The following is a 26,838-nucleotide window of genomic DNA, read 5'->3' on the forward strand; positions in this document are numbered from 1 at the left end:
TCCTGTAATTAATATAAAGTGCAGGAAGCAAGTGTGACAGATTAGTTGAAAAGCCCTGTATTCTGTTGCTTATCTCAAGTGACATATGGTCCTAGAGTATGAGCAATGGCAGCGGATTGTGGGGCTTCTTGTTCTTTTGCTCCACAAGAAGTCAGAAGAGTGTCCATGTGTTCAACAGGCCAGCAACATAGGAGCTGAAATAACACTCCTTGAGAAGTGAGTGGGAAGCTCAGGGGATTACAGAACAGCATTTCCTTCTTCTAAAATTGAGACTGTGACACTTTTCAGTGTCAGGCTATGTGAATCACAGTTATGATTACTGAAGTAAAAAAGGAAAAAAAATCTGCTAGAAATTGAATACTTTATTTCTGAAACAGATACAGTTTTCTTCAGAACACACAGATGTTAAATTATTTTCAAATTGCATTTTTAGTATCAGCTGAAACAAAATAAGACTGCAGTTTTATTCTTAAGCTGAAGTGAAACAGTAAAGTTGTTCAGTTACTCTGGCCAAAGAAAAGGTAAGGGCTGCACAATAACTAGCTCTTTAGTTGTACTCCAAAGGTAGAAGCCTATGGTTAGTTTATAATAAGATTAAGCGCACATTTTCTTGTAAACACTGCAATCATGTGGTCTGACATTCAAGAGGTTAACAGCATTTTATCCAAAAGTTTTCCTAATCCTGCCAAATTCTAATCGCTTTGATAAAAATCTGGCAGGATAAAATTATGTGGATTGCTGTGGCTTCATAGTTTTCAAAATCACCACTCTAAGTAGCTCATATTTTAGTAGAACTATTTAGTTGACGATAAATCAACAAGCCATTTGGGACCCAATCTGATGTAATTTCTGGGGTACTACCCAGCTTTCCTTGAGACTTTTATTGGTCTTTTAATGAGTGTGAAATTTAGCCTTATATTTGATTAGGACCATTCATATTTCTTTTGGCTTTCGATTTGTATTTAGATCTTGGTCACTGGTTATTTGTTAGGCAGACTAGCTTTAGAAGAAATATATGTACTGAAAAAAATGTAAATTATCATTATAACTAATAAGGGACATGAGCTCATAGATTAGATGCTGTCCTATCTTCCAGAACTAACCTGCCCCCAGCAATTCAGTTATAGCTTTGCCCAGAGAAACTGTCATTTCAGCTAACCTCAGCTACGTGTCTTCCTAACATGCTTGGTTTTTTTTATACTAAAGCTGGAAAAGGGTAATGTTGCTAGGGAGGCAGGAAAAAGAAATGAAACCAGAACTTCTTTTAGCTGACTGTTCAACTGAATATTGACCAGCTGTCTTCATGAGAAAGAAATAGATGGTGGTGAATAAGCTAGAGTCTAGTTTTCCAAGAAGTTCAATGATTTTCCCAAATCAATACAGCCCATGAGGCTTCAGAACAAAGGATGCGGGAGACATGACAGTGATGGAAGTAGCTTGTGTTCTTTTGTGTATTAAGCACATGGGCTCATGGGGAAACAGGATTTCCTCAGTTATTGGAGTGTTTATTCTTTTATATGCACTGGGATAAACTTCTAGATTAAGAAAATCTATTACAGTAATTATTAGGTGGGATTACAAAGTTGTCTGCTTGATGGCCCAGCTCCATGTTTCCAAGAGCTACTTCTCACTGTATAATTGCTGCTTCTTTTTTGAATCCAAATGGGAGTATGTAATGACAGTTCAGGGAATAGGTTCTATAAAACAGCTATTTTTAAACCAAGGTGGTAATTCCTACTTTCAATATTACCTTTATTTTACCAATTACTTCAAAATGAAAAGAAAAGAAAGGGTATGACATTCAAATAAAATATCCATGAAATGTAGGTTGTCATTACTCAGAACTTACTGGAAATCACACAGATGTGATCTTAGTCTGTTAGGCTGCTGCAGAAGACACTGTAGTTTGTAGTCCAGCTTTAGCCAGCAGCGGGGCAACATTAACTAATATAGCAGGGTTTAGCTTCTCAGCCCTCTAACCTTTAAACTTGCTATGCTTTCATAAAGTACAGAATGCAGAATTAACACTACTGCTAAGCGCCTCAGTGGTTTATGACTACAACAGCAGTATTTCATTATGCTTCTTTTCCTTGATGCTATCCAATCTTCTCATCTTCATTGCTGTACAGTATTTGTTCAGATAAAGTCCAGTGCCCAGGATGACTAATTGCAGATCTGTGCTCCAGATGGTCTGATTACAGGATGTGGTTAAAGTGACTTTTCAAACATTCTGTACTGCAACAGGGCTCTTGGGGAAGAAAAAAAAAAAAAAAAGGCCCAAAAATCCCACCAGCAAAAACCAAAACAAAAGAAAGCAAACCCACCAGTCCACCAATCTTGCATTTCCAGGCCACCTGACAATCATTACATCCTCAGGCTGGCTGATGTTGATGCCGGTTACATGTGCACCTGCTGTAGATGTAGTTAAGTTCTTGTGCCATGCTAGACAGAGAGTGTGATTAAAGTAGTATATAAACTGTACATCTCCCAGATCAGCATTCAGTCTATAAGATGTGGCTTCATACGGAGATTGTTTACTGATCATTTTAGATTACTTTCTTGATGGAAGCAATCAGGGAGGAATAAGGCATTTGCATTGCAAGTCTAATATAAAAATTGTTCTCTGTTTTTTATGCCTGGTTGAATTGCAGGTGTGGATGTGGATGTGGGATTGATGATGATGTGGCAGATATGGTGGTTGTGAGGCAAATGAGTTGTACTGCTTTTACTAAGCCAGTGGCAACAAAAAATCTTGAGATAATACTAAGAATATAGATTTTCATCTTGCAGCTTTTTGCATTTCATATATTTTAGCTATTGTTAGGGAGTGATGTCAAATAGATACGTGTGGGACCAGAAAAATTGCAGTGCCAGATGTGCAATAAAACATGTTTAATCGGTGGGGGTGGTGTACTCACTGATGACAGATATGCCATGGTTTGGCTATCCCAGGTATGTCTGTATTATCTGTATTTGGCATGGCAAGGACAAGAGGCAAATCAAATTTGACTTGCAAACATATTTGTGGATTCACTAATCATGAAAATACAAGGAATTGATTATGCTGTAGTGTTACAAGTAATACTTGTAACAGTAATCAAGTAATGCTGTGATGCTTCTCTATACCAGGATTGCATCTCAGCCTTGAAGAACTACTGTGCCACAGACATGTTTGCTACAAGAATTTATCATAATAACCTTTTAAAGTAATCTTACTAAAATAATTCTGGAAAATGTAGTTTACTTTAGAGATCTTCCTCTGGCATCAGGAAAAATTGTTTTAAAATGATACTCAGGATAGTAAAGGTAGTAGGCAGAACTTAATTTTGGAATTTTGACAACAGAGGCTTCCACTTATGTTTAAGGGTAAGTGACTTATGTGACTTTTAAAATATATGTGACTTTTTAAATATACATCACTTCTGATGACTGTGAAAAGTAGACAAATCATTCCTAGTTTTGAAAGATCATATAAATATTCTTCAACAAAGAAGTGTTCAGAAAGACTTTGTGCAGATCTGGTTTCTCCAGAATTTTACAGATGCTTTTGGCCAGATTGTCTACTAAGAGCAGAGGGAGCAGCGCCTTTTGCAAAAATGAAGGCTTACCCTCTCAGATAACTGGTCTGCTGAGCTCCCTGGTGAAATAATCAGTTTGCACTAAACCAGGATTTTGTAGCATTTGCTGGGATCTGAACAAAAAAGCAGCCTATGCTGTAAAAATTAAGTCAGGCTTTCCAATCTGATTAATTGAGTAGCGCCTACTTGTATTGGAATTTGAACATGTTTGTTTTCTAAAGCCAGTATTTTTACAAGCTGGCGCCCATATTTAAGGTAGTGATGTGATAATTTGATTCCTCATCACATGATCTCATTTTCAAAGTTTTGGATACAAACATAAACATTCTTGGCTTATGATCATTGCAGAAAACAGAGTCAAGAAAACAAAGAAATTAGAATTTTTTTAGACTAGGTACTTCAGGGGTTTTTTGTCTTTAAATGAAGGAACGTCTGCAAGAGTGTAGATGTGTCTGCTAAATGTGCAGTGCCAGAGTAATCCATATGAACAATACCCTTACTTGGTACTGAAAATGCCTTTGATTCTGATGTTTTTATGTCAAAATAGCACATCTGCATTTCTTAGCAACAGGGTTATTTACTTCATTTCCAACTTGTAATGACATATTTCATTCTACGAGATATAGTTAATAGTAAATAGCAAATTTTGGTTCTGGCCTTTGTTAGGCAGTCACTGAAAAGGAGGAAGAAGGGACAGGGGAAGAAGAGAGGCATCATATCCACAGAACTTATAAAAAGTGAGGTTTTTGCTGTAGATTTCTGAAATTACTTTGTTATATACTACTTTAGTGACATGTGACTTTTCATTCCATAAGAAAATTCAAGTAGAAATTATCACAGTTGTTTTGTACGTTACCTATCAGAAGTGCTTATGTAAAATGGCTTTGTGCTCCTATAGGCATGCATTAGTTTTACCTGCCTGAAAATTTTTGCCATTAACATTGTTGTTATGATTATGATGAGTAAAGAAAAAGAGCTCATAATGGTACACATACTGTGAAGGAAAACAGCAAAATACAGAATCTTGTCTTGTTCCTAAAAGGCTGACAACATTTGATGTTAAAGGAGGAGCTTCTATTGACGGTGGTGGGCACCAGATGACATCCTGGATGTGCCATTGTCATACATTAATGCTTTTGCCTATGATCCTGCCTTGCCTAATAATGGATTTTGACAGAAAAACTACAGTAGGTGAACTCTAAAACTTCTGGGTAACATTACCCCATTTTCTTACATTATAACACCATTTTGTAATTCCCACACATAAAACATTCTGTACTTACTGTGTTTACTCTTTAATGATAAAGAGTAGCATGGATGGTAACTTAAGAACATTTAATTCTCATATTCTTTTTTTGCTTTAATGTAGGACATGACACGGAAGGCTACAGAAAGTATTGTTAATTTCAGATATACTGTAACTGTGAATAGTTATATAGTTTGGAAATGGAATGATCAACCAAATTAAACCAAGAAATTTATATCTGTATTTTGGGGAGATAAGTTTTTCTTTGTTACATTCAATTCTTGTGAACTGTGCTCTGGTCAAACTCTTTAAGATGACACCCCTAGTTTCTCAAAGAAGCATTTGTGTGTAGTATATATTCACTGTTTTTGATCCAACCTCACAAGAACAGAATTAGACATTTGGCTAAATTTCCTCCTGAATTAGAATCTTAGAGAGTCCAAATATCCTCAGGTACATTTCATTACAAACCTGATTTTTTTCCCCCCATTCTTCAGTGAGGGGTATTTTAAAAAGTTTAGCCTCTTGGGCTTTTTATAAGGTGAAAATGCATCTCTTGTTTCAGATAGTATGAAACCTGTTGGTTCTTCAGACTGTCTTTGCATTTTCTCTCTTGTTCAGGCAATGTTCAATAGGTTATTGCTAAATTATATGTAGTCTGATGTAATAGGAAGTCTCATTACAGGAACTTCTTATGATTTGGCACAGCCCCCAAGAGGTTTGGTCCTGTGTGTGGTGTGTTCCTTCACAAGATGAAGGGGGTACATGGGCACACAGGTGCACAGAGAGGAGCTGGAATGACCCAGAGAAGGGCTACTGCATCCCTGAGTGCATGGCCAGTGTATTCAGAGGTGATACTGGGAGTGAGCCGGGCACTGCTCTAGCCCCTGAGACAGAGCAGGCGCAGCAGAGGTTCTTGCTTTGAGCTTGAACGCTGTGCCAGGACAAACAGCACACCCTGATTTAGAAGAATAATCCTTTCTCTTTAGCACTGCATTGAGTACATTGTGTGGATTACCAGCTCAGTCATCTCCATTTTCATGTTCTGGTGCCTTGGCCTAATAAGCCTCTCCCAGTTGCACATTTCCTTAGATCCCTACCTCCCATGTTACTTTTATTCTCCTCACCCATTTCTGTGATAATCTTGGAAGAGTAAACGAGTTACCAATCTTGGAAGAGTAAATGAGTTACCTTCCCTGCCAGTTTTGTGGAGACTTTCGTGTGGCTGAGCAATGTGCTGTCCATTAAGGAAAGGAAATGTATTCCTTGCCACAGCTAACACAACATGGAGATTACTTGCACGGGACCTTTGCTAAGCCTAACAAATTTAATGAGATGCTATATGTAGCAGATTTAAGGGAGGAGCTTACTTGTGTTTGCTTTTGAAATACAGACTTTCTTACATGGGAAGGTCATTTAAATGTCTTCATAGAATTATTGAAATATGTATTGATTTCAGGGGCTTTTATTATTTTCACTATTCTATGCCTTCTACCTTGCCCTCTTTTGTGTCAATAGGTAACAACTATCCCTAGGTCTGGTACATAAATAAATTAATAAAGTGCACACAGAGATAGGCAAGATTACAAATATCAAGGAAGATAGGTAAGAATAAACCTTTATTAACACATCCCCCCAAAAAAACCCAAAACAAAACAAACCAACCAGCCCCCTTAAAAAAAATAATAATCCAAACTACAAAAATCCCCACAAAGTAACAACTACTTTTTAAAAAAAGGATAAAAATTAATTAGCTGCAGAAGAATAAATGACAAAGTTAGTTCTTCAGTAATATTCCATGGGATGTCAGAGAGCTCTCTTTGCTTGGTAGTTTTAGGAGACTGGATAAATGCTGGTATGAGGGGTTGAGGGATCAACTGTGCTGTGTGCACATAGATGGGCTGCCTGCCATAATACAGTTTACCAGTGGAAAATACTCAAGGTTTTCACTTGGAGCCTTACAGAGTCACAGATGACAAGCTGTTGTAGTGGAAGAAAGGCATCAAGGCTGCCAGAGAAACACCTATACAATCTCTTTTCTCTAGGCTGTGAATGGCAAGTGGGAACATAGAGCTGCTCATTGTAAGAAACCCCATTCCTACCAACAGATATTTCCTCTTGGATGTACTGGGTTGTTCTCCTCTTCCTCCTCCTTCTCCCTGGACCCCAGCACTTCCTGGCTGTCTCCATGCCTAAGCAAGGGGCAACATAAAGCAGCCTTGGTGTCTTTGCAGGCTGCTTAGTTTGCATAGGTCATAAAAATACAGCATGGCATTTTGACCCTGATCACAGAATCAGTTAGGCTGGGAAGGATGTCTGAGATCATCATTACAACCTATGACCCAACACCACCCTGTCAAGTAGACCATGGGACTAAGTGCCACATCAAGTCTCTCCTTAAACATCTTCACCATGGTCCTTCTAGGACCTGACTGACACTGGCTGGAAGTGCAGTTTGTCTTTCATGCTTCAGACCAGTTCATTCCAGTGTGCAAAATTCCAGTTGCCTAATTGCAGTGAAAAACCATATGGGGGATAAATTTCAAATCTCTTACAGAGAATTTTCAAGGAAATCCTTTCTTCCTTGGTACCTCTGCCAACAACATTTAAAATACTTCCCTGCTGCAAAAAGACCCCTGAGGAAATAAGCTGCTGCTTGTGCTTGTGTGTTAACTTCGCCTCAGTGCAGCAGAGAGGGATGGTTTTAGTGCAAAATTAGAAATTGCACTGGTAAGACAAAGGAAAAAGATGGGCTGGAAACATTCTGGCACAATGCCATAATCATTTCTATTATAGAGACGCTGCAGATAGAATAAGGGAAGTGCAGAGGAAAAACAAGGCTATCAGCTGCGAGTTGGTGTCTTCACGCCTCTCATAAATTTGGAACATTTTGTAGTGTGCCTTTCTTTGTTAGATAAAATGTATTTCTTATTTCAGTGTGTGTTCTAATAAGAAGAGATGTCTGGCTCAATAATACTACCTTCTGTTTATCTGTGGCAGTTAATGAATTAAAGGGGTCATTATGCTGGCTAGTCCATAAACATGATGATAAATTATGTGAAGAAGCGTTTGAGGGCAACCTGAAAACATTTGAATGACATCCCCTACATTTATTTTCTTGTTACTTACAATAACCTTATCATTCATAAATTTTACAGGGATAATTCAAATAAAACAAAATTAGAATTCTGCTTTAGGCAGGCAAATTTGCATTTAATAAAAGTGGAATCACAAGTGGAAAAGCAATTAAATTACAGTAGGTTTTTTGAAGGATCCCTTTTCCTATATAAATATATATTGCAATTACTCCTACCTTAACTGTGGTATGGTTGAAGTTTCATATCTAGTCCCTCACTTTCCACAGAAGCAAAAGCAAGGCAAATAATACATTTTTTTGAGCTATATCTGCTGAACAAAACTTGCAGTGCATACGTGTATATGTTTGTATGTTTGGATATGAGTAATTTCAAAATAGAAGCATCATTATCATATTGTTCAAAGCAAAGCAGATTATTCTTCTCAGTCACCTTCTGATTTAAACACTGTAACTGGTGCTTAGTTTATGCTGGCTGGCTGCCAAGGGAAAGCAATTATGTGCAATAATAGCAAAATTAAGAGGTGAGTGTTGCTGTTTTACAGCAGGACATGGCAAAACCCATTTCCTTCTGTCAGCTGTATCTTGATTACACACACGCCGTCACACAGGCAAGCTGTCTTGCACACACACACGGGTGCACTCATTCTTGTTCTTTGTCGTTTGCAGTCTTTCCTATGGGTTTTAACTTGAGGTCACTGAAACCAGAAAAGAGGAAGAATATAGACCAGAGTGTTTGAAAGCAAATGAGAGTAAATGTCTTACTTTGTGAGGAGAGGACAGGAAAAAGAAAAAACAAAAGAGCAAAACAAAAAGCCTATCCCAGTTATTGTTGTTATGTGTGATAATACTTTATTTTTTGCTCACTGACAGGTGTCCTGGTGGTAAATGTTACATGGAGGAACAAGACTTACGTGGGAACACTGTTGGACTGCACAAAGCATGACTGGGCCCCTCCAAGGTAGGCAAACATTCTGAGTCTGTTTTTCCTCTGCTGTATTTTAACCCCCAGTCTCAGGCAAGAGACCGTACAGAGATTAATAAAGCACAGCGGGTTATAATTGAAAACATGCACGAGTGAAACAAGTAGTTCTATCTTCCAGAGTGAAACGTGGAGTGGAAGCTCTTCTTTATTTTACTTTAGTATTTTTGAGAGGGAAGAGGAAATACATGGGATTCAGTTAGAGAGCAGTTAATTTAAAAATGCATTTCTTTAAGTTAGGAAAATGTTTTGCTTCATTGTTCTCACCAGGTGGATATGTCCTTACCATTTTTGTCCTTTTTAAATGACTTTGCCTTTGACACTGTAACATTCTCACTTGTCAGAAAGACATCTTTCCTTTAACATGTGTGAAGGTTCTTTTACGGGACATGGTGGTGGTTGTTATTTTTTCAGTTCATGGCTCCTGCTGATGGAATCTATTGTTTGTACAGGTTTTGTGAATCACCAACAAGTGACCTGGAAATGCGCGGAGGACGGGGCAGGGGAAAGCGGGCAAGGTCCGCTGCAGCTGCAGCTGTACCTGGGAATGATGCGAGTTTCGCAGAGTCCCGAGGACTTCAGAATAAAAATCGAGGTGGTGCCAATGGGAAGGGGAGGAGGGGCAGCCTTAACTCAAGTGGGCGTAGAACACCCCCAAACTGCACCATGGATGAAGTCAAAGCCAGCCCCTCGTCCACAAACAAGAGGAAAACTAAGCCTCCTATGGAGCTGGATTTGAACTCCAGCTCAGAGGACAATAAGTCTGGAAAACGCATTCGAACTAACTCTAGAAGCACTCCCACCACGCCACAGGGGAAACCTGAGACTACTTTTTTGGACCAAGGCTGCTCTTCCCCAGTGCTGATTGACTGTCCTCACCCCAACTGCAACAAGAAGTACAAGCACATTAATGGATTGCGTTACCATCAGGCTCATGCACACTTAGACCCAGAAAACAAACTGGAGTTTGAGCCTGACAGTGAAGACAAAATTTCAGACTGCGAGGAAGCACTGAGTAATGTGGCACTTGAATGCAGTGAGCAAAGCACAAATTTGCCAGGCTTTGATCCACTAAAAGCACCGACATCTCCTTCCTCCATTGCTACCCCAGGGACCCCCAAGGGAAAGAGGGAACTGACCAGCAATGGCCCTGGTTCAGTTATCAGTTCCAAAACTGGCAAGAGTTCTGGCAAAAAGAAGGCTCTGAACAGTGAATTGAACAGCCTTCCAGTAATTTCTAACATGGCAGCCACACTGGATAATTGCTCAGTAGCAGATGGCAATTTGCAAACTGAAATGCCGAAACTGGAGGCTGAAGGATTAATTGACAAGAAGAGTTTAGGTGATAAAGGTAAGAAATCAAACAATTGCAAAGTGGATAAAAATCTTTCCAAGCTGAAAACGGCCAGGCCCATTGCCCCAGCACCAGCACCAACTCCTCCCCAGTTAATAGCTATACCTACTACAGCCTTTACAACCACCACTACAGGGACAATACCAGGACTGCCCTCTCTAACAACTACTATTGTTCAGGCTACACCAAAGAGCCCTCCACTGAAACCCATTCAACCAAAGCCCACAATTATGGGAGAGCCAAGCACTGTAAACCCAGCTCTCACATCACTCAAAGACAAAAAGAAAAAGGAGAAGCGAAAGCTGAAGGACAAAGAAAGCAAAGAGACGGGCAGCCCCAAGATGGATTCTAAGCTGGGGAAGCTGGAGGATTCAAAAGGGTCTGGAAAAGACTTATCTGGACATTTTTTAAAGGACCATCTCAACAAGAATGAAGTGCTAGCTAATGGACTGTCAGAATCTCAAGAGAGCAGGATGGCAAGTATTAAGGCTGAAGCTGATAAAGTTTACACATTCACAGACAATGCGCCCAGCCCTTCCATAGGGAGTGCCTCCAGGATGGAATGCAGCACTTTGGTGAATGGACAATCTGCCATGGCCCCACTGCACGTGTTGACACAGAATGGTGCAGACAGCACGGCCGCTAAAACCAACAGCCCTGCTTACTCAGATATTTCTGATGCAGCTGATGATGGTGGCTCTGACAGCAGGTCAGAGGGCATGAGGTCAAAGGCCAGCTCTCCATCAGATATTATTTCTAATAAAGATGGTGTTGTAAAAGGGCATTCTTCGACCACAGCACAATCAGCTCAAGCAAAAGAGTCTCATTCTCCCTATTACCATGGCTACGATCCTTACTATTCCCCAAGTTACTTGCACTCTGGACAGGTCAGTGCCCCAGCAGCCGGGAACAGCGGTACCCCACAGGGGCTGAAGATTAAAAAAGAGGCTGAGGAAGAGGCTGAAAAGAAAGAGAAGGCAGAATCGTCAGATGCCAAGAAAAGCGAAAGCACTTCCTCTAATTTGCAGCCGCAACATCAGTCAGTAATAACTCAAAGACACCCTGCACTTGCTCAGTCACTTTATTATGGACAGTATGCTTATGGGCTCTATATGGACCAAAAGTCCTTAATGGCCTCCAACCCTGCTTACAGGCAGCAGTATGAAAAATACTATGAGGACCAGAGACTAGCAGAACAGAAAATGGCACAAAGTGGGAGGGACTGTGAAAGGAAGAATGACCCTCCCTTGAAAGAGATTGGGAAGGATGACAACAAGCAGAAGAATATTCCATCTGCCACTATTTCAAAGGCCCCTTCAACTCCAGAGTCCAGCAAAAATAACACTAAAATAGGGTCATCAGTTCCTAACAAAGGTGAGGAGACAAGCAAATCACAGATCCTTTCCAATCACCAGCAGCAGCTTCAGTCTGACACTTTCAAAGCCAAACAAATGGAAAACCACCAGCTTATAAAGGAGGCTGTGGAGATGAAATCTGTTATGGACTCAATGAAGCAAACAGGAGTAGATCCAACCACAAGATTTAAACAGGTGAGATCACAGGAAATGGAACAAGAGTGTCTTGGTTTATCTTTTAAGTCGTGAGATTTACTTTCTGCTACATTTTTTTACCTCTGCAGCCAAACAAGCTCCACCATCATTTTTTCATGCTGGATTGTATTGTAGTCTGTGAATAGACCAATAAACCTTCCAGTTGAGCTGTTTGAAAAGAACAAAAAAAAAAATTATAAAGTCTAGTAAGGTGGTGACAGAGCACAGGCTTACGACCTGAACAGACAATTTTAAATTATATGCATGAATAAAGTAGAATTAGATTTCTCTTTTAGATGTAGATGGTAAGCAGTTTGCTTAGTTCAGAAATGAGAAATTTCAAGCAAAATAAGCAGCTTTCATTGTGAGAGGACTTTAAGTAGATTTGAAACATGGTTTGAAGTATTTCTTTTTTTTGTTAAATAACAGTTGGCATTTACTAAAGATGGGTGAGCTGGTTCTTTGAAGAGTTGGCTTAAAGCACAGCTCTTTATCTTAACCCAAGGTGACCTTTCTGAAGCAGTTAAGTTCCCCTTCTCTCCTCAACCAACCTCAAGCCCCTACAGACCTACACAATGGATGAAATCCTCTCTCCATTGAAGTCAGTGGTAGTTTTGCCATTGACTTCAGTGGGACCAGAATATTATCCAGTGGCTTCATGCTGACCCTCGTAGATGTCACATTGCCTTCATTTGAGGCAATGCAACTGTCTTCGTGCTCTGAACTAGAGCCTCAATGCTTGATACTTTCATGTTCTGGCATATGGTACATCCCAGACTTCACCCTTACAAGCTGTCTTTCAAGGTATAGTGGGATCAGGGGAGTGGGAGTAGAGAGCTCTAAAGGAAGTGGGATGGTACAGCCCTAAGTAGGAGAAGATTTCTGCTGATTCAAGTGAGTATTTGAGCCATTCTGTCCAAGCATTTAGTTGCGTGCTTATATTTCTGTGGCATGTGCCATAAATGTCTGTCAGTTGGAGAAAATGTTGACAATTAGCTCTTGCATATCCTGTACCAGAAAAAGAAGTCTTCCTGTTACTTCTCCGTAGCGATTTGGTGTAGTGTTGTGAAGATCTCCCCTCTCCAGTTCTGTAACATGTTTATAAACTGGTCTGTGTAATACATTATTTTTAAAAGTATTTACAGTGCCCAGTACATGTTCTTTAAACCATGTGTTCCTGATCCAATAAATACTTGCATACCTGTAACTTTACAAACTTAAAATAAGATTGTCAGCTGAAAAAGTCTGCTTTAATGTTTGACTTCCACTGATTCCTGGATGTTTGTAATACCAGAGGTAGCATTAGAATCTTGCCAGCTAGATCAGCTTTTCATGTGCTTTAATTAAAATGTTTTATGAATAACATAGTCTCAGAACTTCATTACATTGCACATGTATTTCATGATTAAACTAGTTAAAGGCATGAAGAAGGATATAAGATGAAGCAATTGAATTAAATTTTGATAATAGACTCTTGCTTCTTCATGGGAATATTGGTTTGACTTTGAGCTCAAGGCACTTTGTGGCAAGCAAACCTCTCCTCTATGTAATGGGGATATGGTATTGAAAATACATTAACTGAAATGTGGGAAATATCAATAACAAACTTAGTTCTACCTCTAAGTTCAGAACAATTTTTTTCTCCTCTTTATTAGGATCCAGATTCACGAACATGGCATCATTATGTCTATCAGCCCAAATACCTTGATCAGCAAAAATCAGAAGAACTTGATCGTGAGAAAAAGTTAAAAGAAGACAGCCCTAGAAAAACACCTAACAAGGAAAGTTCCCTGCCTAACCTTCCTGTCTCATTAGCAAGCATTAAAGAGGAGCCCAAAGAGGTCAAGCGTTCCGATTCTCAATCAGTGGATGAGAGCAAGATAAAAAACGATGATCAAAAGACTCCTGTAAATTGGAAGGACTCTCGGGGTGCTAGAGTAGCGGTTTCCTCACCAATGAGTCAGCATCAGTCATACATCCAGTACTTGCATGCTTACCCGTATCCGCAGATGTACGATCCCAACCATCCAGCCTATCGCGCAGTCTCTCCTGTCCTAATGCACAGCTATCCTGGTATGTATTCCAAAACCTGCCATGTGTGCTAGTTAAGATTTGCATCCTCAGGTTCAGTAAAGCCTGCATTTTAATATTTCTGTTAGTAGCTAGGCTAAATTAAAAGCTTCGTGGATGACGTTGTGTTGCTTGTGCTTCCACTGGGGAATGTTCTGTAGATGAAACTGGTTTAATACAAGATGTTCCTTTTATGAACTCTCAAGTTTCTCAACACTTGACAGTCTGCTGTTGCTGTTAGACTGACAGATAGTTTATTGACTATAAAAATATTCTAAGCACTTACTGTCAGAACCATTATAGTTACTATTCCTTTTACTTAAATAGGACCCATAAATGTCTGAAATGGTTATCAACTCAACCCTCTTTATAACCTCCATTCATCAGGGTAAATTAGGTGATGAAATTGAAGAGCAGTCGTGCCATTTGGTAGTCATGTGATCTACTTTTGATGTAATTGTCAGTCCTGATATTGTCTCCTCCTACCTTGATATAATCAAAATGTAAAACCAGTAACTTGATGTGGTATTTATTGTTTACCCACAGGGGCCTATCTCTCTCCAGGATTTCATTATCCAGTTTATGGGAAGATGTCAGGGAGAGAAGAGGCAGAAAAGGTCAATACCAGCCCAAGCATCAGTGCAAAATCAACCACTGAGTCCAAAGCACTGGATTTGCTCCAGCAGCATGCCAACCAGTATCGCAGCAAGTCACCTGTTGTAAGGCTTTGTCTGTTCTTACTGGAGAGTGTCACATACAGGAAGGGGGAGAGGAGGAACATAACTGTGGGAAGCACACAATCTGGCATCAAGCTATGAGTGCATGATTCTTCTTTATAGTACGGCTTATAATAAAAGCAGATTATAGTCAGAATGCTTCTGTGGCATAAACTGGAAGTAACACATCAAGCACAGTTCTGTGCTGAGGTTTCCTGTCTTGAATAGACTAATGTAGAAATACAGATTCAGAGATACCTCCTGGTGCACAGATTTTTGCAGTTAAACAGGAACCTCCTGTTCAGAAACATAATGAAATGAGAGGTTGGGCTATAGGATGTGATAATATCCCCTCCTTGTATTTGCCAAGAATTCACATCTTCCAAGTAGCTGATTACCATCCCCAATTTCTGAAGATTTACAAATGAGATTTACAAAGTTGGAACAATTACTGTTATTTCACTTTCAGATAAGTTGTTGCTGGTTTTAATTGTGAGCAAGTCACTGGCTCTCATTCTATTTTCTAAAAATAGTTTTTCTGCTATTCAGTCAGACTTGATCCCCAGTGAGCTTTAGAACATTGAGCATTTTCAGCGGCTCACCTAGGTTGTTCAGGCATTGGCAAGCCAGCTGAACTTCAGGAAGCCCAAAACTAGAAGTCACCATGGTGTCTTCAAGATGCAGTGTGTTGCCTCAAAACCTTTTGCCTTGGGAAATCTTCTATTATCCAGAAAGATTAGCTTGAGATTAGAATCAAGTGCAAATACTCCAGTAGAGATACTGCTTCAGAAAAAGTGAGCTTCAGTTATTTGTATTCAAAAAGTTTTTGACAGGTAGTAGCACATGGTTTTATTGCGATTTCATCCCTTTTAAAGTTCTTACATCAGTTTTCTTTCACTTTCTGTTACTAGCCTGTGGAAAAATCACCAGCTGAGCGTGAGCGGGAAGCAGAGAGGGAGCGAGACCGCCATTCTCCTTTCAGCCAGCGGCATCTCCATACCCACCACCATACACACGTTGGAATGGGCTACCCCCTTATACCTGGACAGTATGACCCATTTCAAGGTGAGCAGAAAATTGTCCATGGGTGGGATTAGCTTGCCTCATGGAATTGTTGCCTTGACACTGGAAATTATGCTTACATGAAGCATTTTGAATAGAGATTGCAGTGTTAGAACAGAAGTGCTTTACGTTTAGGGCGAAGGCTTGAAAATTCACAGCATGTACTAGCAATAAATTAATAGCTTCATGTCTGAGAAATACCAAGTTTTGTTTCCAAAACTGGGTGTCAGAGCGTTATTAAAGATGTACCAGTTAGGCTGTCATCCACATGAATGTTTTGATTCCTCCTGCAAACTGACATTAACTGGCTGAAAGGCAGTAAAATATCCAAACCAAACAACCTCCTTTTTGTATAATTAGGGTTGTGTAAGCAATGGAGGAAGTGTAGCAAAGACAAAAGCTTTTTATACTGAACATATTTTATGTACAAGGCATTGCAGTCACAAGGGTTTGTGCTTGTTATAATTCGACTGTTTGAAAGAGGACTCTTTGTATTTTGGCAAATGCCATGCACAAAGTTGCAGTCAGGGAAAAAGCAGCACAGTGAGATACAATTTATTCTCCCTAGGTTTTATACCGGTCTTTGAATGTTTTTTTCTCTAGCCATGGACTCTAGCTGAATTAAAAGGAGGTTTCCTCCCATGCAGCAAAATATGTGCTACCACAATTGGTGGCTAAATGACATTTCTTCTTTCCATTGACTTGGTGCCTCAGCATTTATTTTTCCTGTGTAAAAGTCTTGACATTTCTCAGTGTGATTCAGTGATTCCGTATGCCTTTTGGGATGCATTATGCTTGTTCAGTAGCAAAACTGTAAAAATGGTAAGTTATTATGAAAGTATTGTATCCTGAGCAGCTGGCATGCCGTTTCTGTAATTCACTGCGACTTTTGATTCTTGTTGTTTCCTGATACCTATTATTTCTACCGAGCTTCCTATTCATGAACTCTCATACAACCCACTTAGCATCATGCAGTGCAGTATTTCGAAACGAATGCAGTAAGTAGAAATGCTGTAATTTCTTGTAGAATATCTATCAAAGACAGTTCACTTTATTACAGAAAGCTATATTGATTATACTAGGCAGACTGTGTTAACAATGTTGCCTGCAATATTTGTTATTTATGTAGTGATAACCCCCTACATTTTCTGGTTGTTTGCCTTAGAGATCCTTCCTGCCATTACTCTGACCACAAAAATCCATTAAAACCAGAGGTACATCAACATTCCTTTGTTTCTTCTGTCTTGCAGGATTGACCTCTGCTGCCCTTGTTGCCACTCAGCAGGTGGCTGCACAGGCATCTGCATCTGGTATGTTTCCTGCACAAAGAAGGTAAATAGCCAATAAATTATATATTGTAACATAGAGAGGAGAAAGTAAATCACAGATTTTTTTTAGCCTGCTGGTGTGCATTTCCTTGTATGACACAAGTTTTTAAAGTTGAGGAAAAACTTGGTAGTTTGGATTAATTGCAATTTTGTTCTCCTTAGAATGACATTTTGTCCTTAGTTGTGTTCTTTAATTGTAACATAGGTCATTAAGAAAGAACAAGTAGTCTGTCTTCTGAGATTTTCCATAGAGTGTTTTAAGCACTGGTATTAAGATAAAACAAGAGATCGTGAAATATAAGATCCAAATTTTTAATAAAATGAGTTTAAAATTAATGTTCAATTGGTTCCATGCATGACCAGAAGAACTTAGGATTTTATCTATTCTGCAAGGCTCCCTGGCTTGCTGCTCTTGCTTTTAGGGTGTTTTGTTTGGGAGCCCATTAGAGATGGTTTCGTATTTAAGTTGCACACCCATGTCATACATTTATGTGCCTGAAAGCCTCTCAGTTATTTACTAGGTTGTCAAGAGGAAAGCTACTGTATTATGATGGTTCCATATCAAGTGAAAATTCCAAAGCATCTTTTAACATTAGGGTTTCATTCACTGTCGCCATGTTAAGACTTAGAGTTTAATGCATCAAATAGAACCATGAAGTTCCATGTTACAGGTGTCTGTCTGAAAGCTGATGCTAAAACAGGCAAACATTAGCTAGAATTACTTGAGTAAGAAATGTTTGTAACCCTGGAAGAGCTGATGGATGATAGGGAACCAGAACACAGAAAAAAAATCCTGACACAGGTTACTTCTCAGGGTGTTGTTTCTGGCAGGGGAGGGAAGAAGACAGGGCTTGCTGTCTTTTCTCCTTGGGTTTGAGAATACTTGTACAGATTTCATTTCATGATGCATTTAAGGTGCAGGAAAAAAAGTGTGAGGAAAGGATTCTGCTTACTAAAACCTTCTTTTTTCTCTTTTCAGAGAATGATGAATTTGGGGATGAACATTGTCATGTGACTGGATCACATGAGGAAGCGCTTTATTACAGACATCAGTTCCATGGTGTTAATTTGAAATGCCTTAATGGCAGGCAAAAACCAGTCATTTCATTTTTGTAAATTGCAGATTTTATCACAGAGTAACAAATGTTGCTGTAATTAGACTTCTGTTTTTATATATATATATATGCGTATATATATATATACATATATATATAAAAATATATATATATTCTTTACTTTTTTTGTATCAGTACCAAGGCTCGCACACAGGGTCTGCTGCTAAGTTGCGAACCACACACTAAATGGAGATATGTACTTGTCATGGTTAGAAGGCGTTAACCACAAAAGGCTGTTTGTTTCCTTTCTCTCCTCCTTCTTCTTCTTCTTCTTCTTCCTTTCCTTTTTCTTCTCTCTTTTTTCCTTTCCAATTGTAAATAAATAATGTTATGTATCAGTGTGCCTGAACCTTGCATACCCTTCTGGTATTTCCCACAAGCTCTCAGAGAGGCTAACTGTGATGACACTTTGGTACAATGTAGATGTCTATTTGGTGGTTCCTATTAAGATGCATCAGTGTAAAATGTTACTGTACTCACTGTTTCATTGTAATTGTGTATTGTGAAAAATATACCTTTGGAAGGCATGGGGATTCTAGTACCACAAAAACTGTGTTGTATATAATGTATAGATTTTAAATGGAGATAATGAGCATCTGTGAATAATGAAATGTCTTTTTTGATAATCTTGAATGGCAGATAACCTAATAGCCTGCATATGAGAAGACATCTGTGATTGTTCTATTACTTGAATAGTCCTGCAGTCTTTTTTTTAATGTTTACAATTACCCAGATTTAGAGGAGAGACTTTAATGCCATTACCTGTTTACTTGTTTTATGCTGTAACCTAGTTTATTTTATGTAAAACCTATATCAAATGCTTTCATTTTTTTACTTGCCTTAAATAATTTGGCAATCAGAATAATGAAAAAACTTTGATTTTTAAAATTTTTTTTAATTTTATTTCTGGGTGTTCTTGAGCCACTTTGAAAGATGTGTCATAGCTGTAGATAGCAGAGGGTGCAGCAATGGCACAGCTCCTAGTTGTGCTCCTGCTGGGCCTGTGCCAGTGTCCTCTCCCAGTGGGCAACGCAGGGTCCAAGCCAGATGGCAGATGGACCTCTTTCTGTTGACCCTGATAGGCTCAAAAAAGGCCCGTGGTAACACTTTGGATGGTATTAGTGGAACTGAAGTCTCTAATACCTGTTTTAGAGCAGCTCTGTATGCTATAAATTATAGGTAAATTTTTTCCTATTATATCTGTATTGCCCTTCCCCCAAAAAATGAATAGATGCCTGAAAACAGAGGACCTGTCAATTAAAAAGAAAAATTCCTTTGCTGTGTCTAACTGCATTACCACAAGATAAATATTTTATGTGGCTATACCACCTGTTTTGTTACAATGCAGTTAATACAGTACACAGTAACATGAAATCAGTAATCGTGATGTGAAAAAAATCAAATTTACTGGTCAGGTTTTTGAGGCTTTAACTTTTTTCTTTTTCTGCATATCCCAGTTGCATTGATTGTCAAAACTGTTTTTTAAAGTTTTACTGGTTGTTTTTGTTTTGTGTTTGTTGGGGTTTTTTTTGACAGGGTGAATTACTGCAAGTTAAAGATTGTTCTTGGAGTTGGTTCCATTTCTTCTACCTTGTGAATACTTAATACAGAAGGATGAATTAAAGATTCCCAACAGACAAGCACACTTGGACTTTTATATTACTATGATGAATCTGCCATTAATATTGCTATAATTGTTTTATTTTTATAGGCATAAAATCAGTTCCCTTAGTGAATAGTTATAAGGTTTATTGATTTTTACTACGCATCATTCATCTGTGGCTTACTATTATTGTCTTGTTCTGAACACATTCAGAAGTCTCACAGTGGTGACATACTACAAGTTAGCCTCATTAAAAAATGGGAAGGAAGGGGTGTTTTCTTTGAAAAAGGGGATATTGTGAATGCAGGGCTCCTGAAATAATAAATGCCTTATTACTTCTATAGTAAAGGCTCAGATGGCTTTTGTGTTGAAACATACCATTGACTTTTGTTTTTTTCCGCCTAAACCATTAATGCTACCACAGTAAAGCAGATCTTATAAATTCACACTATTGGTGATTTTTAGTGTGGTTTGAGTGTCATAAGTAACTGGAATGAATTAGTCTGATTGATACAGGGTAAGCAACAGTTGAAATTACAGTTACTGTTATAGTTTTACTGTATTCTTGAAGTCTGTAAGAGTGGCTAACATCTCTTGCCATTTTTTGTCTTCCTCCACTTAAGATTATGTCTTCCATCTAGCTTCATAGCCTTCTTTTTGGTTTAACACTCATCATGCTGACCTCCCCAAAGGCTGTGCCACAGTGTCACTCTCTGGTTCAGCACTCCCCACAGGGTGCTCACCCACACGTCTGAGCACTGATGTGCAGCTGCCAGGGTCATTTCACCACTGTGTGAGCATCCAAAGGAAGAGCAAACTGAAGCAGCAATACAAGGAAGACAATTTAAACACTGGGAACTAAGAGCTGCAGAGGCTGGTCACTGAAAAGGGGCAGCAGAATCATCATGATACAGATACATTTGCACTCTGTTTTCCACAGGATAGGATTACAGTTTTTGCTACCTCTAGCTGACCTCTACCACCCTGCCCTTCCAGCAGCAGCTAACAGTGACCTTGCTTCAGTCTTTCATCCAGATGTTGCTAGATGTCTTGCAAAGGTGAAACAGGACTTATGCAGTACACTCATTTGAGTTTCTAAGTCTGTCCATGTAAATGCAGCTGGAGAAATGAAAAGTCTGTCAGTACAAGCACATCACACAGACTCAAAAACCCAGCGAGGGAGCTACTGCCTGTAAGGCTTGCAGGGGGAGAAAAATGGATGTGAACAGTAAAGGAGGGCGGGGTGCTTTCTGAGCCATCACATAGCTCTAGGGGCTGAAACAGGACATGGGTCTAACCAACTGAGCTGGCTGGCTACCAGGACTAGCCTAGAGCAGGTGAAAATGGGAGCTAAGAGAAACATAATTTCAGTTTTGTAATTTTAGAATTCCCTGTGGCTTTGGGGAACACCTGAGAAGTCACAAAGCTAATTCTGTGCCACACATCCCATCCTTGCTTCTGGTAGGTGCACTGGTTGGGCTTAACCATTTGGTCTTGAGTTACACTTGTCACTCTGCTGTCAGGACAAGGACTCCCAAAGGACATGAATTTAGAGAATCCTTGAATTCATCCTAAAACACACACGTTGATATTGGCATAAACAAAGGACACTACAGTGCCCTTGAACAACTCTCCACCCTGGCTCTTCTCAGAGAACCAGTGAGGGTCAGGCAGGGAGTCTAATTCATATTTCATTCCTGGTATCAGAGTCTTGTCACTGTCACAACTGACAGAAGTACTGTCCTCATGTTTCTGTCTCAAAATCTCACTCCAGTGTTTGCTTACCACTCTCTCTCTCTTTGCTCCTCTCCCCTCTCTGTGCGACTTGCCAGCTTAAGAAGCCCTCTTACATCCATCTGACACCATCAAAACTCTATTTGCACATCTAAAAGCTTTCTGCATACATCTGTGAGCTTGACCCTTGATTAGTTCTCTCTCTTTCCTTTTATCACAATTTGTCTGTTGACCTGCACCTTTATCTTGGACTGTGTTAATGTATCCTGCCTCTCTTTAGCCTACAGTGTTTGGGACAGAGAACATATTTCACTCCAAATTCATACAGTGCAGTTCATAATTATAGCTACCTCTTAATAACAGCAACAGCCCCTCACAGGTGATAACACAAGATGCCATGAATAGCTAGGACAGAGCACTGGTTAACAAGGAGCCTAAGGTAACTGACAAAAAATGTTACAGTTTTCAAAGATATTTTGAAACCATCCAATGACTCGAAATTGTGAATGATACGAAGCCCACATAGGAAGTCTGAGCCTTTATCTCCCTGAATCAGAGGGAACTGGAGACATACAGTCATTACTTAATATGCCAGCTTTGTTCTGCTTTAGAAAAGAGCTCCGGTTTCACTTTTAGCACTTCATGTAGCTCCCTACACTAAACACCCTATAGCATTACTGTGAACTATACTTCTCCCTCGGGAAGATTTCTTTTTTCTAGGTCAGTATTTCCTAAGTTCTCATAGCTTTAGCCTTTTTGCCAAGGTTGGCTCTTTTTTTTCCTCTCTTTTTTCCCTCTTTTTTGTCATTCTTTCTTTTTTCTTTTCTTTTGGAGGGGGTCGAATCTTACCTTTACCAAGAAATACAAGAGGATTTTATTAAGGAGAGGAGACATCAGCTGAGGCTGTGTATGTTCCAGTGGTGGGGAGACAGACACCATTAAAATTCTTACACTGGCTGTTAGTAATTTCTGTGCAACATACACTAAATACAGCTTTCAACTTCAGTTGCAACTCTGAAATTTCTCATCTGGACTGATAAATTAGCAAACTTAAAGGTTTAGCAAAGGTAATTATTACTTGCAGCCTAGAAATATTTGTCATGAAGAAAACTTAATCTTCACTTTAACACGATAGAAAAATGTTCTAAGGCTATGAAAGTGTAGATTTTGTTCCAAACAAAGAATTCCAGCAGACCCAGCTGATACCTGTAATTCAGTTCCAGTAGCCTCATAGATGTTTCAGCAGTATTCCATGGCCATTTTGAATGGTACAAAGATGCATGTTAATTAATTATATCTATCATTTGAGTTCCCTGACGATAGGATAGTGCTTGCTTACTGCTTTGGGCAGTAATGCTACAGGATTTCCTCATGAAATAGTGCAGCAATGCCTGATAAAAAGTAGAATTAGATCAGTAGGCAAAGGCTCTCTGAAAGCCTCTTTAAACCCTTAATACAGGAGACTAATTTTAAAGCATCCATCTTGACAAGTAAATGACTTCGGTTCTTTTAATTGTTTCCAAGGCCTGAGGGTATTACCAAGCCTTGCTCTCCCTGCCCAGCCTCCCACAGAGCTCCCCGCCCCTTCTCAGTAGCCCAGGACTCCCATTTCAGTCCCGGCTGTTCATCTCTGGCTCAGGGATACGGATGCCTTGGGCTACAGCTGTACCCCAGCAGTCTTTCCCCTTTGCTGGGGTCAGCGGGGTGGGACCTGCCAGCCTCCAGGAGCCCCCAGCCCTGGCCACATCTTTAGAATGACTAAGAATGTGCCATTTCTGCTCTTAAGGGATTTGTGTTTAGGCTGTTTCTTAAAGAATGCTATGTCGGGAAAGGCCTTCAGTAAGACCTCTGCTAATATTTTTTAAAATAGACAAATATAAGGTTAAAGAGGAATTTTGTCTTTATCTGTTTCAAATGAAACAGTGGAAATGAGGTGTGGAATAAAAAGCCCCAGATTGAAGAGCCCCCTGCATAGTTAACAGCCACCATGAGAAAACAGTCCTTTTTTTTACCTTATTTTTTAATCCTTGTTTCCTCAACAGTATAAATTTTTATTTGAGAGTCCAAGTGACAATAAAAATAACTTGAGGATACAGGAGCATTTTTTCCCTCTCTCCTTCCAGCGAGAGTGACTGAAAGGTACAATTAGCTGTAAAAGGAGCTGGCTCTTAATACATGTATTCAAACTGGGCACCTTCTGTATCCAGAACATGTTTCTCATCAATGAGCTCCCTATTCAGCAGTGGTCAGCTCTGCTGCCTGCTTCAGCAAGCTGACTGCCTTCTTCCTTTGGGGTTCTGTTCCGCAGAAGAGAGTGGGAGGAACCACATCAAGGGCTACATGGACTGCAAAAGCAGCGGAAATTTCTGCTCTTCCTTTGCTTATAAAAGCCAGAGCAAGGCTTGCTTTTTATAATTTCCTTTTGTTCATACCTTTCCCCACTCTGTCACTAAGTCAGCTTAAGTATTTGCAGTGATGAGCCTCATCAAGCCACTGATTTTCAAGTAGAGCTCCAGACAGAAAAGGTCATTAAAATGTCAATGACAACATGTTCCATACCGTGCATTGGAACATAACAATTTAATACCAAGCTTTGCCACAAGTATCTGCAGCCCTAATTCATTATCTTCCTGATTGAAAAGAAGCTGATTCCCTGAACAGAGAAATCACCAAATCCTTAAACTCTAAATGACTTGTGGCTTTCATGAAACCAATTGACCAGTTTCCCTTTGATCTGTCACGAGTATGTCCCCATGTTTGGATTATTTCCCCAAAGAAAGTGTAGAAGAAACTGCTAGAGAAAGGAAACACTAAAAATAGCAAGATTAAAAATAGCAAGAGTCCAGTTCTTTATGCTAGAACACCTCTCATTAGGCTTAGGCAGACTCTTCTGCAACTCAGACAAGCATTTGGTCCCTTGAGGCAGAGCAAGTAAAAATTGCTGTTCAGTATAGCTCCTTCCTTCTTCCTTGAGTGCATGCACATGTACTCTCTCAGATGCTCATGTACTCACTCTGCCCTTTATTAGAGGATCACATATATATGTCATATGCATGGTTTGATACCAGTTTGCTTAGGGGTTTCTTTTGTAGCCCGTTGGCAATAAAATAGCTCTCCAATAGCAATGACTGCTCAGCTTTGGAGTTTTATATCTGCACTTCACACTAGATCACAAGCTTTTAAAACCTGTCCTACTTCTAAAGGGTTAGTGAACATACACCAAAATCCAGTTGTATAAAAGGAGAGCAGGACATGTACATCAGTGTTTTGGCCCGGCAACTTGCTCAATGTGCACCCAGAAAGGGGAGGGTACAATTAAATCTAGCCCTGATATGTAGGGAGGACAGGAGGCATTGACATAAAAGAGACCTGGGAGAAAACTTCTGAGTCTGTTCTAAAGACTTTGGTGTGTGCTCTGTAGTGAAATACAGAGCTTTGGAGAGTTGTGGGTCCAGCAAGGTCACCCAAGCAGCACAAGGAGCAGTGGTGTCACAGAAGTCACTGAGCAGGAGCAGGTGAGTGCCCAGACACTGACACTACAAACTGCAGTGAGTCCTAGCAAAGAAAGCTCTGGCATTGGACAGGCAGACCTTCACTGTGGAGTTAACATGGAGCAAATGGCCCTCGGGGCAGATCTGACTGTTCTGGAGCTGTTGAGTGCTTGCTACATGCCAGCAGCTTATGAGCTGATGAGCTGCCCTCTCTGTGTGCTCTGCTTTCCTCAGTGGCACAGGCCTGCAGCATCAAGGGACAGGGTGTTTACTGTCTGAAGAGAGATGAGTTACCCTAATACATCTGAGAAACTTACAGAGGATAAGATGGGATAAAGCACGGGTCAGTCTTAAAGTTCAAGCGTGGCCTTAACAAAAAGTTGTCTTTAGAGAGCACTACACCTGTCTCATTACTGAAGTGCCACCCAAAAGGCCATGATTTCTCCTGCTTTGGGCTGCTATACAGCAAGAATACACCTTCTCTGTCTGCCATCTGAAGGCAGGAGTAAATGATAGAGAAAGAGAACTTCATTGCAGAGTAGAAAATTATCAGTCAAGGGACTGTATGTGGCAAGCCAGAAGTGTGTGTCTCCAGTTACACTTCCTCTCATGGCAGTAAGTTGAAACCTTTGGTGCGATTCTCTTTCATTGCTTGTTACCATTATCAATTCTTACATTCTTTTGGGCTCCGTTAAATGACAGTATTAGATTACTAGTCACCAGTGTAAAGGGCCCATATCTCCTCATTAATAGGCTGATGTTTGTTTAAGAAGTCAGTTTGAGTATTTTTCACTGTAAGAAGGATATTTCCATCATGGGATATGTTGCTGTCCTTGCTTTTGTACTTCCTTTTGTTTTGGCTGCTCTAGTTTTAAATATTAGCACTTCAGTGTATAGCTTAGATGAGTTCAGCTGAATCTTCAGGATGCAGTATTCCATATGTTCCTAAGCTCCAAATTGGTACTATAATTTCATATTAAGTGCTCTATATATTTAATAATGTTTTGCAGTCTTGTGGTTTTGTTCCTTGTAGTGGTTTTGTTTGTTTGTTTGTGTGTTTGTTTTAAACCTTGCTGAATTGAAAGAGGAAAAGAGGCTTGCAGGAATTCAGCTTTGATATTTTGGGGCCTTCCACCCCATTTTTTCAAAAGGACAAAATTAATTCCCAAATCATTCAGGATTCCGTAGGATTTGGTAGCTGACAGGGAAAGTAAATTTCAAAATAAGTCATTGATTTAATGAAGACAACATTTAGCAATAATATTATTACCCCTCTGACTCATGCTAAGACTCATTTAACTAGTATACAATGATCAGCAGGATATGAATTGAAAACCTTCTCAATTTTTAATCTGCAAGGCAAACAGGGGACATATTTCAGGAGGCTTTATCAGGGTGGCTAAGAGCAGTTAGGGATACAGACCATACCACCATCTCCCTTTCACAATCCCGCACCCCTTTTAGATTATGCTTTGCCCCTGGGTTGCTGCTTAAATTTGCTATCCATTAGTCCCTAGTGATAACATCAAGGTCAGATGCTCTACTCAAATCAACAGCTGAATTACCCATATCTTCTGACACCATCAAAAGCAAATTGCTAGCTAATCACTAAGGAAAGGAGACAACAACAAATAGTTCTGTGACCAGTGAGGCTAATAAAGACCACTTTTCAGTGGATCCCTTTTCTCTTCAGACCCTCAGATATTTAATAAATCGTGGTCTGCTTAATTTTTCCTACATGAGGCCAATAACAGGCCATCTCTGTTTTGCCTTTTTTAGCAATACTTGTCAAAGTAGAGACTGTCTTTGGAGTATGCAGTTTATTTGTAACTGGTCAATGGCTCAAATGTTTTGTGCTAGGGAAAGGTTGTAGGCTTGGTGTAGTCACAGGAACTGTAAATGAGAGCTTTGCAAG

General features: G+C 39.7%; 1 protein-coding gene across 5 annotated transcripts in view; it reads left to right on the forward strand.

The window, feature by feature from the left end:
- ZNF608 (zinc finger protein 608) overlaps positions 1-21,390 on the forward strand; it is an 86,300-nt gene extending 64,910 nt beyond the window's left edge. For 4 of the 5 annotated variants that reach the window (XM_030969169.1, XM_030969170.1, XM_030969171.1 and 1 more), the window contains exons 4-10: positions 8,792-8,879; positions 9,353-11,804; positions 13,460-13,877; positions 14,421-14,593; positions 15,502-15,655; positions 16,903-16,984; positions 17,960-21,390. In XM_030969169.1, coding sequence (XP_030825029.1) covers positions 8,792-8,879; positions 9,353-11,804; positions 13,460-13,877; positions 14,421-14,593; positions 15,502-15,655; positions 16,903-16,984; positions 17,960-17,966 — 3,374 coding nt within the window. In that variant the 3' untranslated portion in view covers positions 17,967-21,390. Of the gene's footprint in view, positions 1-8,791; positions 8,880-9,352; positions 11,805-13,459; positions 13,878-14,420; positions 14,594-15,501; positions 15,656-16,902; positions 16,989-17,959 lie in introns of those variants that run through there. The other variant, XM_030969172.1, reaches the window with a different exon arrangement.
- The last annotated feature ends 5,448 nt before the right edge of the window (positions 21,391-26,838 follow it).

This window comes from Camarhynchus parvulus, chromosome Z (genome assembly GCF_901933205.1).
Source record: "Camarhynchus parvulus chromosome Z, STF_HiC, whole genome shotgun sequence".
NCBI lineage: Eukaryota > Metazoa > Chordata > Aves > Passeriformes > Thraupidae > Camarhynchus > Camarhynchus parvulus.